The sequence below is a fragment of the Diadema setosum genome, chromosome 20 (genome assembly GCF_964275005.1).
Source record: "Diadema setosum chromosome 20, eeDiaSeto1, whole genome shotgun sequence".
In the NCBI taxonomy this organism is placed as follows: domain Eukaryota; kingdom Metazoa; phylum Echinodermata; class Echinoidea; order Diadematoida; family Diadematidae; genus Diadema; species Diadema setosum.
This window is the reverse complement of record NC_092704.1, coordinates 13,376,523-13,388,891: the sequence shown is the minus strand read 5'-3', so window position 1 is coordinate 13,388,891 and position 12,369 is coordinate 13,376,523. Positions and strand designations below refer to the sequence as shown.

At 39.3% G+C, this 12,369-nt stretch overlaps 1 protein-coding gene across 1 annotated transcript; it reads left to right on the top strand.

Moving 5' to 3' along the window:
• Positions 1–280: 280 nt before the first annotated feature.
• On the top strand, positions 281–7,654 carry LOC140243268 (large ribosomal subunit protein eL27-like). The gene is made up of 5 exons (XM_072322937.1): positions 281–313; positions 3,661–3,749; positions 4,565–4,734; positions 6,102–6,212; positions 7,453–7,654. The coding sequence occupies exons 2-5, from the start codon at positions 3,669–3,671 to the stop codon at positions 7,499–7,501; spliced, it is 411 nt and encodes a 136-aa protein (XP_072179038.1). The 5' UTR covers positions 281–313; positions 3,661–3,668; the 3' UTR covers positions 7,502–7,654.
• Positions 7,655–12,369: the final 4,715 nt, after the last annotated feature.

Genomic DNA, 12,369 nt, shown 5'->3' with positions numbered 1-12,369 from the left:
TTTATTGTTATTCAATTGTGATTTCCAATGCCGGATGTTAAAAATGTAAGATAGCTCAATGTGTTTTCTTTGATTTAGAGAAATTTATATGGCATTGCAATGTATTGTACCTTTCGGGCTACGGTTTTGCAAATTTTCCCTAAAGAAACAATTCTAGCAGTAATAATAGTGAATTCTGAATTTGTATACGCCTGCCTTGTTCATTACTTTTTTTCTTTTTTTACTCACGGCCACCATACACCCGATCGTGTATGATTTCCCACAATGCACTTCCCCCCAGACTTCCTTTTCAATAAGACTCTCCGTGACTAGGGTATGAGAGAAATGAAAATATGTTGTAAATCACTTAAAATCGGGGTTTTAAAGTAGGGATCACGAAAGCTAAGATCCGAAAACAGTAAATCTGAAACAAGATACAACTATTTAGGTACTTACGACAAAATGTAAATTGTGCACAATGTCATTTTTCCTTTGAGAATGTAATGCTTATACACCGGTTGATACCTAGTATCTTTGATGCAGCTGTGTTGTAACCTGTGTCGTGAGTTGTGTGTGTGGACGTGCGTGGTCTCTGCATCGAAATCACCAGAAGATGTCATCAATACGATGAAGTCTTTGCACAGGGGGTCTATAAGACCTTCAACATTACAATCACTCACAGTTACAGTTCCAAAGAGTAGTAGTCCTTATCCAAGATTAATGGTTTTAAGCTACATATTGTTTATTGGTTTACTTTGCTGTAAATTTAGCTGTCCACCCGGCACCCACCCCGTCGCTTGATCGCGATTGATGGCCTGTTCCTTACTGCTCTGCAACTCAAGTGCGGCTCGCTTGTGTAGGGCTTGTCTACAATAGTGTTACTAACGTTAGATCTAACGGTTTTAACTCTATTAAACGTTAAACTACAACTAATCTAGTATGGAAACAACCACACGCTGTAGGGCCTAAATCCATGCACTAATGTAGATCTATTCATTGTCATGTCAAGGAGCTTCACTGTCTACACACTGAAACTCGAGTCTCTCTTATCATATCGTGTGTATGAAACCTGCTCTGTGAGTCAGATGTAAGCGTAGCCATATCGACATGCAAATCACAATGACTATTTGAGATCTAGACAATCCTAGGTCTGATGTCGATTACCATTAAGTCGCCACTACCTAACGTCAATTACCGTATGGTTGCCACTTGTGTGTAATTCTTGTGCACGTCCGGCTGGCGAACTAATATCGGCACTGAATTAGTTCACCGCCCCTAGCCGGCCACATATTATTAGCGTGTGTGTTATACATACGCTTCAATGAAGGAGGCATTGTCGGTCACAGCGTTTGAAAATCTCCCTTAATCTGCCACCTGAAATCCATTCTAAATCAAAAACATCCTTGCATTAAAAATGGTTTTATCACCTGTTACATATGGTAAAATATATTTTGATTAAAATTATTTGTGTTTTTACGGAAGAAAAAGGTGAATTACGAATGTACATGTATTTTGAGAGTGATGAAAATCCGTCGCCTAACCTGATCTCCGATCGCGGCGCGCGTTACATGCGATGTGAATGTCTGGCGACCTTACCGTAATTGACGTTAAAAAGTCGCCAGACATTCACATTGCATGTAACGCATGCCGCAATCGGAGATCAGCTGGGGCGACGGATTTTCATCGCTCTCAAAAGACATCTCAGTCACCTTTTTCCTCCATAAAAACACAAATAATTGTAATCAAAATGTATTTTGCCATATGTAACAGGTGACGAAACCATTTTTATTGCGAGAATGTTGTTGATTTCGAATGGATTTCAGGTGGCAGATTAACAAAGTTTTTCAAACGCGATGATGCACAGTGCATCCTACATTGAAATGTGTGTATAAACACATGGCTAATTTTGATATGTGACGCGCTATGGGCGGCGAACTAATTCAGTGCCTATCGTTAGTTCGCCAATCCAGGAGTGCATAGGAAATACACACAAGTGGCGACTATACGGTAACTGACGTTAGAACTAATGTAGAGTCTATGTTTAATAGTTCATTCACAAGCGATTAAGATAACCTCATTTATCATTCCTTTTACAATACTTTACTTAGAGCTTCCAGCTATGCCCCCCCACCCTCCTCCTATCATTCTCATCGACCACATCGACCTCGTTTTTATTATTTTTTATGAGATGGATTTCAAGTTAGTTGATTTGGGGACTAGTGATTAATTAGCATTAGAGGATCAATCATAACATTACTACGGAGACTGTTATTAATAGTAAATCGTACATCAAACTTCGGCTGCTAGCAAGCCCAGCCCTGTCCCTGCACGCAATATGTATGATGGAAACGTGCATTTTTATAAAGAGCGTGAACATCGCCAAAAGTACTTGTATACGTGTAAAAGTACGCACAGGGTAAAATAATAGTAGCGCTAAGAGTGTGAACATCGCCATAAAAGTACATACGTGTAAAAGTACGCACAGGGTAATGGTAGCACTATCATCAAGATGTACTCGGATTATGGGCAACTTGCTTTAATAGTAATAACTCTTACTCAATGATGTAAATTATAAATTATTGATTTCAAATCCATCTTCTCAAACAAAACTGGTGATGAGAATAGATTTTAGATTGAAAACCATAGTAAGAATGTTATATCGACTAGAAATTGTAGAATGTGAGAAAAATGAAGTAATTTGTTCGTGATGGCAGTGTGTGAGTCTGTGATATAGGCTGCTATACATTTCGTATTGATGTGGTTGTAACCAGGTATTCTAAAACACACTCTTCTTGTAGCTGTGGATCTGGAGTCTAGTAATATTATTCATGTATCCAGCCACTTTAATGTTATTTAGTCGGTTTAGGCCATGGATACAACCACATGCATCTGTGCATGAATGGTAAAAGTACATGTGTGTGGATGTATACTAATAGCCCTGCTACGTGTTGGATGACATCTGTATACACGACCATTCACACAGCTCTTCTGTGTTTAAATTACCATTCCCTGCCTCTTCTCTGGCTTTTCGAACTTCCTGGGCCCTATTTCATAAAACTTGATATCAATGACAAGTTATCATAGTTGTGACAAGCTACTGAAATCCTTGCATCTGATTGGCTGAGAGCAAATTTGTCATAGATATGTGGCAGTTGTCACTGATAAGTTTTATAAAACGGGGACCAGGTCTAATCACACAACTTAGCTCTTTTTTTATTTGCTTGTGAGTCAGATGTGCACAAATTTTACACACAAACTTACTCTACTGTACCCATAGGAAAGAAATCAGCCTGCCGCATACTGCTGCGGATGCCTTGCCGCAGATCTGCCGCAGATAGGCATCATTCTCACATGCAAATTAGCTGCTGCCGCAGACTGTTAATGATGAATATTCATATAAGTACGATTTCAGGAAGAGCTTGTGGTAGATCTGCGGCAAGATTTCTACAGGTATGCAGTATAAGTAAGCGGCATTAAGGCTGGGGCAAGTCAGCGGCAAGTCTGCAGCAGACGCCTATTAAATATGGATATATAAAGATGGACAGGAAATGAATCTGGCACGCATAGTATTGAAAAGCTTTGTCCATGTTTTGAAAGTCAATGGTTCAGTCTACTGTACAACTCGGTTTTCAGGTAATGTACTAAAATTGTCCTGTCTATTTTTCTCCCCTTCTACCTCAGAAACAGCCATGGGGAAGTTCATGAAGTCGGGCCGTGTGGTCCTCGTCCTCTCCGGGCGCTATGCTGGACGCAAGGCAGTCATTGTAAAAGTGAGTACACCCCCACATGACAGCATTTGTACATTCCCCATGGAAGATGTGTATGAACTAATGAGCTTGTTTCCACCATTGAAGTGAGAAAAGAGGCCATGTGAGTGAATGGGTGAAAATCAATTTCTGAGTGTTCTCGGGGCAGTACTAAATCACTGTATTTTTTTCTCACCTCCCCAAGTAGAATCTTGGCATGTTTGGAAGGTGCTCCATTCATGTGCTTGTAACAGACAAATGACCCTTTAGTTTACTTGCTAAGCAATGAATTTAGATTGTCCTTGGCAAGCAGGCAAGTGGTACATCCACCGTGGATCAAAAATAACTGTCAACTTTAATGGAACAAAATATGCATTACAAAACCGCATGCTTTTTACATATGGTCAGCAGGCAACAGTGCTGTTTTAGTATTAAAGCATGTACACAGTGCTTACCAGCAAATATGCAGTAAGAGTTTTTCTTTTGCTGGTTGTATGCTTTGCCATTCCTAATGAATGAAGCTTTTTGATCAGTGCTACATAATTGTATGTGAAGGAGCAATCATTGTTATCTTCTGGCGTATCTCAGGTTTCCTTCTTTTTTTTTTTTTTCATAAAAGTATGCAGAGCTGTTTAATACAATTTTGTTGGATTCTGGTTAAACATTGCTTGCTGTATAGCATAAACATTATGTCAGTGGTTGGAATGTGGGTACATTGCCACTAATTATGCCATACTTTTTGTTGCCCATTGTCAACTCTGATGTAAGTGGTTGATGATTATGCAGGTGAAAGTTATTTATTTTTTTTGTTTGGTGACAATTTTCTTCCCTTGTTACAGAATCACGATGACGGCAGCTCCGACAGGCCGTACAGCCACGCCCTGGTGGCTGGCATCGACCGCTACCCACGCAAAGTGACCAAGGGAATGAGCAAGAAGAAGGTCAAGAGGAGGTCACGCATCAAGACCTTCATCAAGCTGTTCAACTACAACCATCTCATGCCGACCAGGTAATCAGTCTTTGTAAATTGTGAGGAAGAGAAGAACAGAGTCGGCCCATGGTTTCTCAATTCTGCAAACTCCTTGATATACATGTAAACATGGATTTGCCGCGAGTACTGGTACTTAGGCAAACGAAAACCAACATTATCCAGTCAGTTTGCAACAGTTTCCAAAGCTGAAAGCTAGTAATAAGAAGGAAGTATATTTTGCAGTGGGTTCTTTATACCGAGTTGACTGATCTTCAGTCACAAAATGAACAACTTGTTAAAATATTGCCTTCTTTAACACATTTTGGTTGTTTGCATAATACTGGTACGTAGTGTTGTAATAATATATAAGGTGGGAAATTGCTTCTGCTTCTTCTTTAGGGTAATTCTTATTTCTCAGTCAAATTCAGTTACTCGCAAAGTTGTTCTGTAAATCACGCTTTGTCAAATTATACTTGAAAAAGTATGTGGCATGTCAGTACGTTTTTTTTTTTTTGGGGGGGGGGTTGTCTGTGTATCGAGGGCAAGTTAGAAGACCCATTTAACACTGCCTATTCTATGTAAAAGCTGAACACAAAACTGATCATACCAATGGTGTTTCAGACTAGCCAAACATGAAGCCCACTTGGGGTCTACAGAGGCTGTGACTGAATACTCTTCTGCAGGTTGTAGAGAAAATGATGTCTGTGAACAAAGTGTCATCACATGGCATTGCTGAGTGTGATGTATGCGGGAATGCCAACTGTGTAAACAGCATTGCAGCATTCTGAGAGCTGAAAAGCCATATTTTTTGGTGGAAAAACAGTATTTGATACTTTTCCTGCAGAAGATATGTGCAGTGTAGTAACGAAATTTTGGAAAACCAGTATCTGCCATAAAAACGTGCAGTATTTTTGGCAAAATAGAAGTACAAAATACGATACTTCAACAATTGATATCTCTGTTTATGCCACTGGAAGTTTGAAATCGGAAGTGCAGTGATGTTGTACAAGTGAACGTTGTTATTACATGGACTAAAAAAACATTATTATAAAGCAAGGTATTTTCGCATCTTGAAATATTTGCAAATTTTCACTGGCATCAATGCATATAGTGTAGACAAGAACTTATGTGTGAAGTTTAATCTTGTAATCTTGGCTCTCGCAAAATTAGCAAAATTGAAATGCACATGAACATTCCTCATTTTACAGTACCTTGTAACGTCGGGTTGCTTACTATATCAGGATGCCGAAAATGGAGAAAAATTAAAGTAGGGACTTGCAGAATCGCCTTCCGACCTCTTGATAACAAGGTTCAGTTGTGCCTTAAACATGTCAGTGACAGTGTTCTTGCCTCTTTATGTATGTTGTGTTGTGAGTCACTGATTTTCTGATCCATTGCTCGGCCAGGTACTCCGTGGATGTGGTCATTGACAAGCAGGTGGTGAACAAGGAATCTTTCAAGGATCCTACCCTCAAGCGCAAGGCAAAGAGGGAAGTCAAGACCAAGTTCATCGAGAGGTAAAGCTTTATTAGATGTTTGTTTCTGTGTCTCTTTCCAAATAAAATGCTAGTGTACTAGAAAAAAATTTGCTGAAAATAGCAATTGAATTCAAACTTGGATCAAAAACAGGAACATACAGTCAACCTTGCGTAAGTTGAATCTATGTGGACTGATGAAATAGCTTCGACTTAGAGAAAATTTGACTTATGAGGGATTAAAATCAATAGAATATAAAGAGAAGACGACTTGAAAAGGCCTTCGACTTTGGCAATTATTCACTTATGCGAGGTCGACTTAAGCAAGGTTGACTGTATTATAAAATGTACTAATATATTTAATTGGCACTTTGACACAAACACATGCATTGACACTCACAGAGAAAGAATTATTGACAATGTAGCTATACTGGCACCTGCATGTGAAGTTGCTCAAACTGTAACAGTCTTGACGCAGTGCACTCTCATTATAACCATCACAGTTCAGACAGAATTCTTGGTGCATGTACAACAAAGTAAAAGTTCATCTCCTAGATTTATCATCCATTGTATCTTTATATACGTTTACTGTTTTGCTATAACAAAGTTTTGATAAAACAAAGAAAACTGTGGCATGTCCTGAGAATCTTGCAGTAGCAATGTTTGCTTTGTGATTGCTCATTTTAACTCCATTCAGCACTTATTGCAGGATTATTTCTCTCTGCCATTGCTCCCGGCACTCCTTGTCAAGACTATTCACCTCAGTTTGATATGAATTGAGAATATGCTTATAAATTGATATGAATGATTAAGGCACAACATGCTGCACAAGGGAAACTATAGCGAAGATCAGTAACGAAGCATTTTCTCTCAAATGCATTAAACAAAACATAAATGATACTAAGTAAGTTCATTGCGCTGTAATTATGAAATCCGTACATGTTGCTCACACAAAAATTTTGTTTTATTCAGATCTCATGCTGCCCCCTCTCTGCCCCCTCCCCCTTAAATCTCTGACTGTAATCAATATGTCATCATTGCAATAGAACTCTCATATGCAGAGTGACATTCACAGTATGAGATCAACTCTTACTACAAATTTGAAAAAAACAAACAACAAGTGGCATAAAAAATTTAGACTTTTCCGTGTACTACAAAGGCTTGCTTTTTTATGTTACTTTTTATGCTAACATGCTTGGAGTTTTCTAACTTTATACTACACATGGTTTCGTATTTTAATGTTTATCTTCCTGTCTGTTCTTTGTGTGTAACATTTATGCAGGTACAAGACTGGCAAGAACAAGTGGTTTTTCCAGAAGCTGAGGTTCTAAGAACTGGACCGGTGACTGCCCCCATTCTTACCCCCAGAGAGACTCTGTACATTTGTGAAGGACTAATGATCACACACACATCCCCAAAACATGCAACGTTTTACCAAGGCCTGCAATAAAATGTGAAATCTGGTACTGATCTACCAACCCAAATTCAGGTGTTCCTGTGTGGCTTTGTAACGGAGTGCAGTGTTGTTTCGTGGGGCCGGACAATGTGGAATGTTGATTTGATGCTTCTGGTTGTCAAATTGTGACCATTTTGTGTTCTCATCTTGTCTTACATTGGTGCAGTAGACCTAACCTGACCCCACCCCACCCCCCCCCCCCCAAGAAAAAATGAAAAAAAAAAAAAAATTCATTGTCTCCTGTTGGAGAAGAAGATACCTCAAAGAAGTTATTTACCTTGATGAATTTGTAGAGCTTTAATTTAAATATCTAGAAATTCATTGGTATCTTATGATAATGGATATAAGTGCATATACAGTGTACTTGAATAAATCTAAGTGTTAAAAAAAAAAGCTCTGTTTATCGCCCCATGCACCCCAAACCTGCAACTTGAATAATATGAGGTGTGCTTATGTTTCAGAAATTAGATGAGTAAAACACAAAGTTAAGTTCCAGGGTTGGGTTTTCTTTTTACTTCTATGAAAATGTCTTCCAGTAGTGAATGTCGCAAAGAGTAATTACATGTACAAAAAATAGGGGGGGGGGGAAGAACAAGAACAGAGCCCAAGTGATACAACCATTAATGCCCAAACTAATTACGTACACCATTGCTGGGGAAAAAAAATACTGTGGTGTGCTCAATTGTTTTTAAGCTGACAACTTGACGGTACTCTAGACAGTGTGTACATGTATCTGTGTAATAGGGATTGATCAGTCCTGGCTGCAGGTGATGACAGTTTTAACCACTCGTGGTTTTGACAACTTCAGAGGTATGTACAGAATATGAGCTGTGGAAGATGTGAAGACCAAAACTGAATGTTTGATGTCCTGGGTCTTGCCTCTTGGACGAAAAAGAGAGAAAAGAGAGGAAACTCGGAGAAAAGAGGGGAAAATATAAGTACACTGTACTGTAGAAGTGGATATTTTCACACAAGTAATTTCCTTTTGTGCTCGACAGAGTGAGATGAATTTTGCATGTTTGTAATTCCGCAGAATCAAGACATTACGTAGTGGTGATATATATAGCAGGCAAAAATATTTGCATGCTTTTTTTCGCGCTACCTTTGTCGTGCAACTTGGTGGCTGAATCAAGACATTACATAGTGGTGATAAAAAAAGCAGGCAAAAATATTTGTGTACTTTTATTTTCACGCTACCTTTGTCGCGTAACTTGGTGCAAAATGTGTGAAAATTTCCACTTTTAAAGTGCATGTATTGTAAGATGAAATGGAACAAGTAGAAAGAGGCAGGCTGATGGACAGGTGGAAGTTATGGACCAAGTTCGTTTCTATGGTAGCCTTGTGAATGCGCAATTTGTTTGTGTGTGTGTGTTGTGTGTGTGCATGTTGGGCATGAAATCACTGACTACAAGAAAGGTACCTACTACAGGGCTACTTAAGTCTTCCTGACTGTAAGAGGCTTCCTGAAATTGTCCATAAATATACAGTATGTCCCCAAAAAAATCACAATCAGATTTCAGCATTGATAACTTTCAACATTATTAAACTGAATGATATTTCAGGGTCTAGAATATAACATCTTACATATATTTTGCAGAAAACCCCATTAAATTTGGTTAGGTAGTCACAGAGAAATGTGGATTATTGTAAAGCATGTCATTGGTCTGTTTCTTCAAGGTTAAGCACTTGGATGCTCTTGGAACTGCATATTGATGTGTGAACACAATGGCAGAACTTGGACGGCAATGGCAGAACTTGGAGGGAAGGGATTCCTGACATGCTCTACAAAGATCCTCATTTATCTTTGACCACTGAAGCAAATTGAATGGGGTTTTATAGGTAATAAGTTCTAGTTTCATACCCTGAAATTGTATCTGGATTGATTCACTATTTTTAAAATTATTGTTGCGGAGGGCATCGTTGTACTTTTATTATTATTATTATTATGATTTTTTTTTTTTTTTTTTTTTTTGGGGGGGGGGGGGATACGGTACATGATGTATGTAGCGTCCAGATACAAGAAAAATGATAGAAAAGTCTCCCTGTTCTATGAATTATTTTGCACTCTGAGATGCATTGCATGTTCAGTGTATTACATAATTACTAGTATGTACTGTATCTCTTTCATTGCTCTTCAGAATCTCATTTGATGGGTGAGTGTTTGCACCCCTGATTTTTTATTTTTATTTTTTTTTTTTGGGGGGGGGAGAGTTTGTAGAGCAAAAAACAAAACAAAACCAACTTTCTGAATTTGGAAGCATAGGGGTATCATTTGCTTGTTTGGGTTTTTTTCACATGTTTTTTTCACATGAATAGCCATAACCCCCAAGTCAGGCAAGGAACGATCTCACTACATCTCAGTTCTCCCATTGATGGCTGCGTAAAGATACTCGTGGTATAAAATCGTTATTTTTGTAATTTCAGTGAACATACCCATTCCCCCCCCCCCCCCTCTTTACAGGGTCATCACCCCCAAGTCGTTGCTAACTTGGAACAACCATGTCATAGGAAGAAAGGTAGTAAATTGTATGAAATCTTTTAAATCCAAGGAAACTGGAAACGTGTGAGGATATGACATCATCCCAGTAACTGTTTACGACTCCCATCGATGCCACTCTGCTGGAAAAACATAAAATCTGTATGGAGTTTGACGACTACCTCACAGACAAAACAATTATATATCGGTCAACTTGAACATGCTGTAGCTTTCTGCGTACAATAGTAAAAAAAAAAAACAACAACAAGAAACAACAAAAACACGAGAACAACAGGAAAGAAAGAAAAGGAGGACGTATGGGGGCGCTCTTCACTTCTCCAACACAGTGCCGTATTAATCATGACACTGCTGCAACAATCATTTACATTTCGGAGGAACCTCAGTCTGCCGGAAAAACATAAAATCTGTATGGAGTTTGATGACTACCTCACAGACAAAATGCTTACATATCGATCAATACAACTTGAGCATGCTGTAGCTTTCTGCGTCGGATAGTTATTAAAAAAAATAATAATAATAATAAAAAAAAGGAAAGAAATAAAAGAGAAGACCTGTGGGGGCGCTCTTCACTTCTCCTGCACAGTGCGGTATAATCATGGAGCTACTAAGTAGCTCCATGATAAAACCATGCACAATCAGACCTACTATAGAGTATTAAAGTGAGTGAGTGAGTGAGTGAATAAATGAATGAACGGATACATGGATTAATGAATGACGGTCGAATTAAGGAATGAAGGAAGGAAGGTGAAGCGAAGAGAGTAAAGATCAAAAGTAAAGACAAAAAACTATAAGCATAATAACGTTACGGGAAAGAATAAGAAAAATGATATTGTTTAATCTGCCAAAGGGTGGGCTTGCATTATGTCATTTTGTTTCGTGTTGTCTGCGCGTGATTCTTCGATAGACACCAGCTCTGAGACGTCGTCGCAACACCGCCGCATGCAGGATCCAGCTGGATACAATGGCGGATCGGGGGAAGGGGGCCTACCGCACGCGCGTCCCCTTTAATTTTTCTTAAAACAAAAGAAATAAAAAGAAAAGAGAATGAAAAAAAAACCCTCTAATTTTCGATTTTCTTTTTTTTTTTTCACCGGAAACGGCACGGGAGCACTCCTGTTTTTTGTTTGTGTGTGGGTTTTTTTTTTTTTTTTTTTATCAATTTATTATTATTTTTCTTTCTTTTTTTTTTGTCAGCTGATTAAACCCAGAAGTGACACCGGAAATATTTTTTGCGCTCCCGATTCCTGGATCCGCCCCTGGGATACACCCGCGCAAATGATGCTCGCAGCGTGCTTGTGCGCGCTCGGAGTTCTATCATCGAACGTCGTCGATTCGTGACTGTTCCTCACTCCTAAGTTGGGATGGGGCTAAATTTGGCGTGAACCTCACTTGGTGCGGTGGTGGAGCACAGCGGCTCGGTGACGCTGATTCCAAAAGTTCTTTCCGTGTCGTGTACAGGAGAAATTCTCACCACTTCTAATATTAATAGTTACTACATCGAAAGTGCGCAATTCCACACACTGATATTGATGTACCTGCATGGAAACAAACGATAAGGAACTTGTGTTACTCTTTCACATTGAGCTTGACAGATTATCATGGTTTGTTTTTTTGTCGTTTTTTTGTGTGTGTTTTTTCTTTTCTTTTCTTTTCTAAGCGTCTCACGATTATCGCTGGAGTGGAAATATTGGGTCGGGTGAGATTTTTGCCAACACACATGTGTCTGTCTCAGCAATTTGAACATGTCACAGGAGTCCACGGCTATCAACGAAACTGAGCTGGTTTCAGCTTCATTTGATCACGCAATATGCGAGTATGCAATGGGTCAAAGAACAGGGTCAAGTTTCCGCTTCCATTCGCTTACATGTGCACAATGTTTTGGAGCGTGAAAAGAGAAAAGCAACAACCTCCACCCCTCGCCTTGTTCGGTGAAGGACTCCGTAGCAGCCCACTTTCGTATTCGTGTCCTTGGTGCACGCGATACCAAGGGGCATGATTAATCATCCCATATACCTTTTGCTCGTTCGTACAATAAGCTGTAGCTCATCTCGCGGTACAACCTCAATGTGAGTCGTCTGCACGTGGATATGATCATTAAAGACACGGTACATCATACCAAGGAGGGGAGAGATTAACGATATTAAAAGGTCACCTGTTTGTTGCTGAAGAAGGTTGCCTAGTATCAGTAGTACTTCCTTGGTTGGACGTGCTTTCTCGAACTTGTTTCCAGTCTCACGTTTACCATC

Bases quoted from the DNA above. Each gene is read 5' to 3' on its own strand.
- LOC140243268 (XM_072322937.1), top strand. From the start codon at position 3,669: ATGGGGAAGTTCATGAAGTCGGGCCGTGTGGTCCTCGTCCTCTCCGGG. The intron at 3,750-4,564 runs GTGAGTACACCC...CCCTTGTTACAG, and splicing joins GCAAGGCAGTCATTGTAAAA to AATCACGATGACGGCAGCTC. The intron at 4,735-6,101 runs GTAATCAGTCTT...TTGCTCGGCCAG, and splicing joins AACCATCTCATGCCGACCAG to GTACTCCGTGGATGTGGTCA.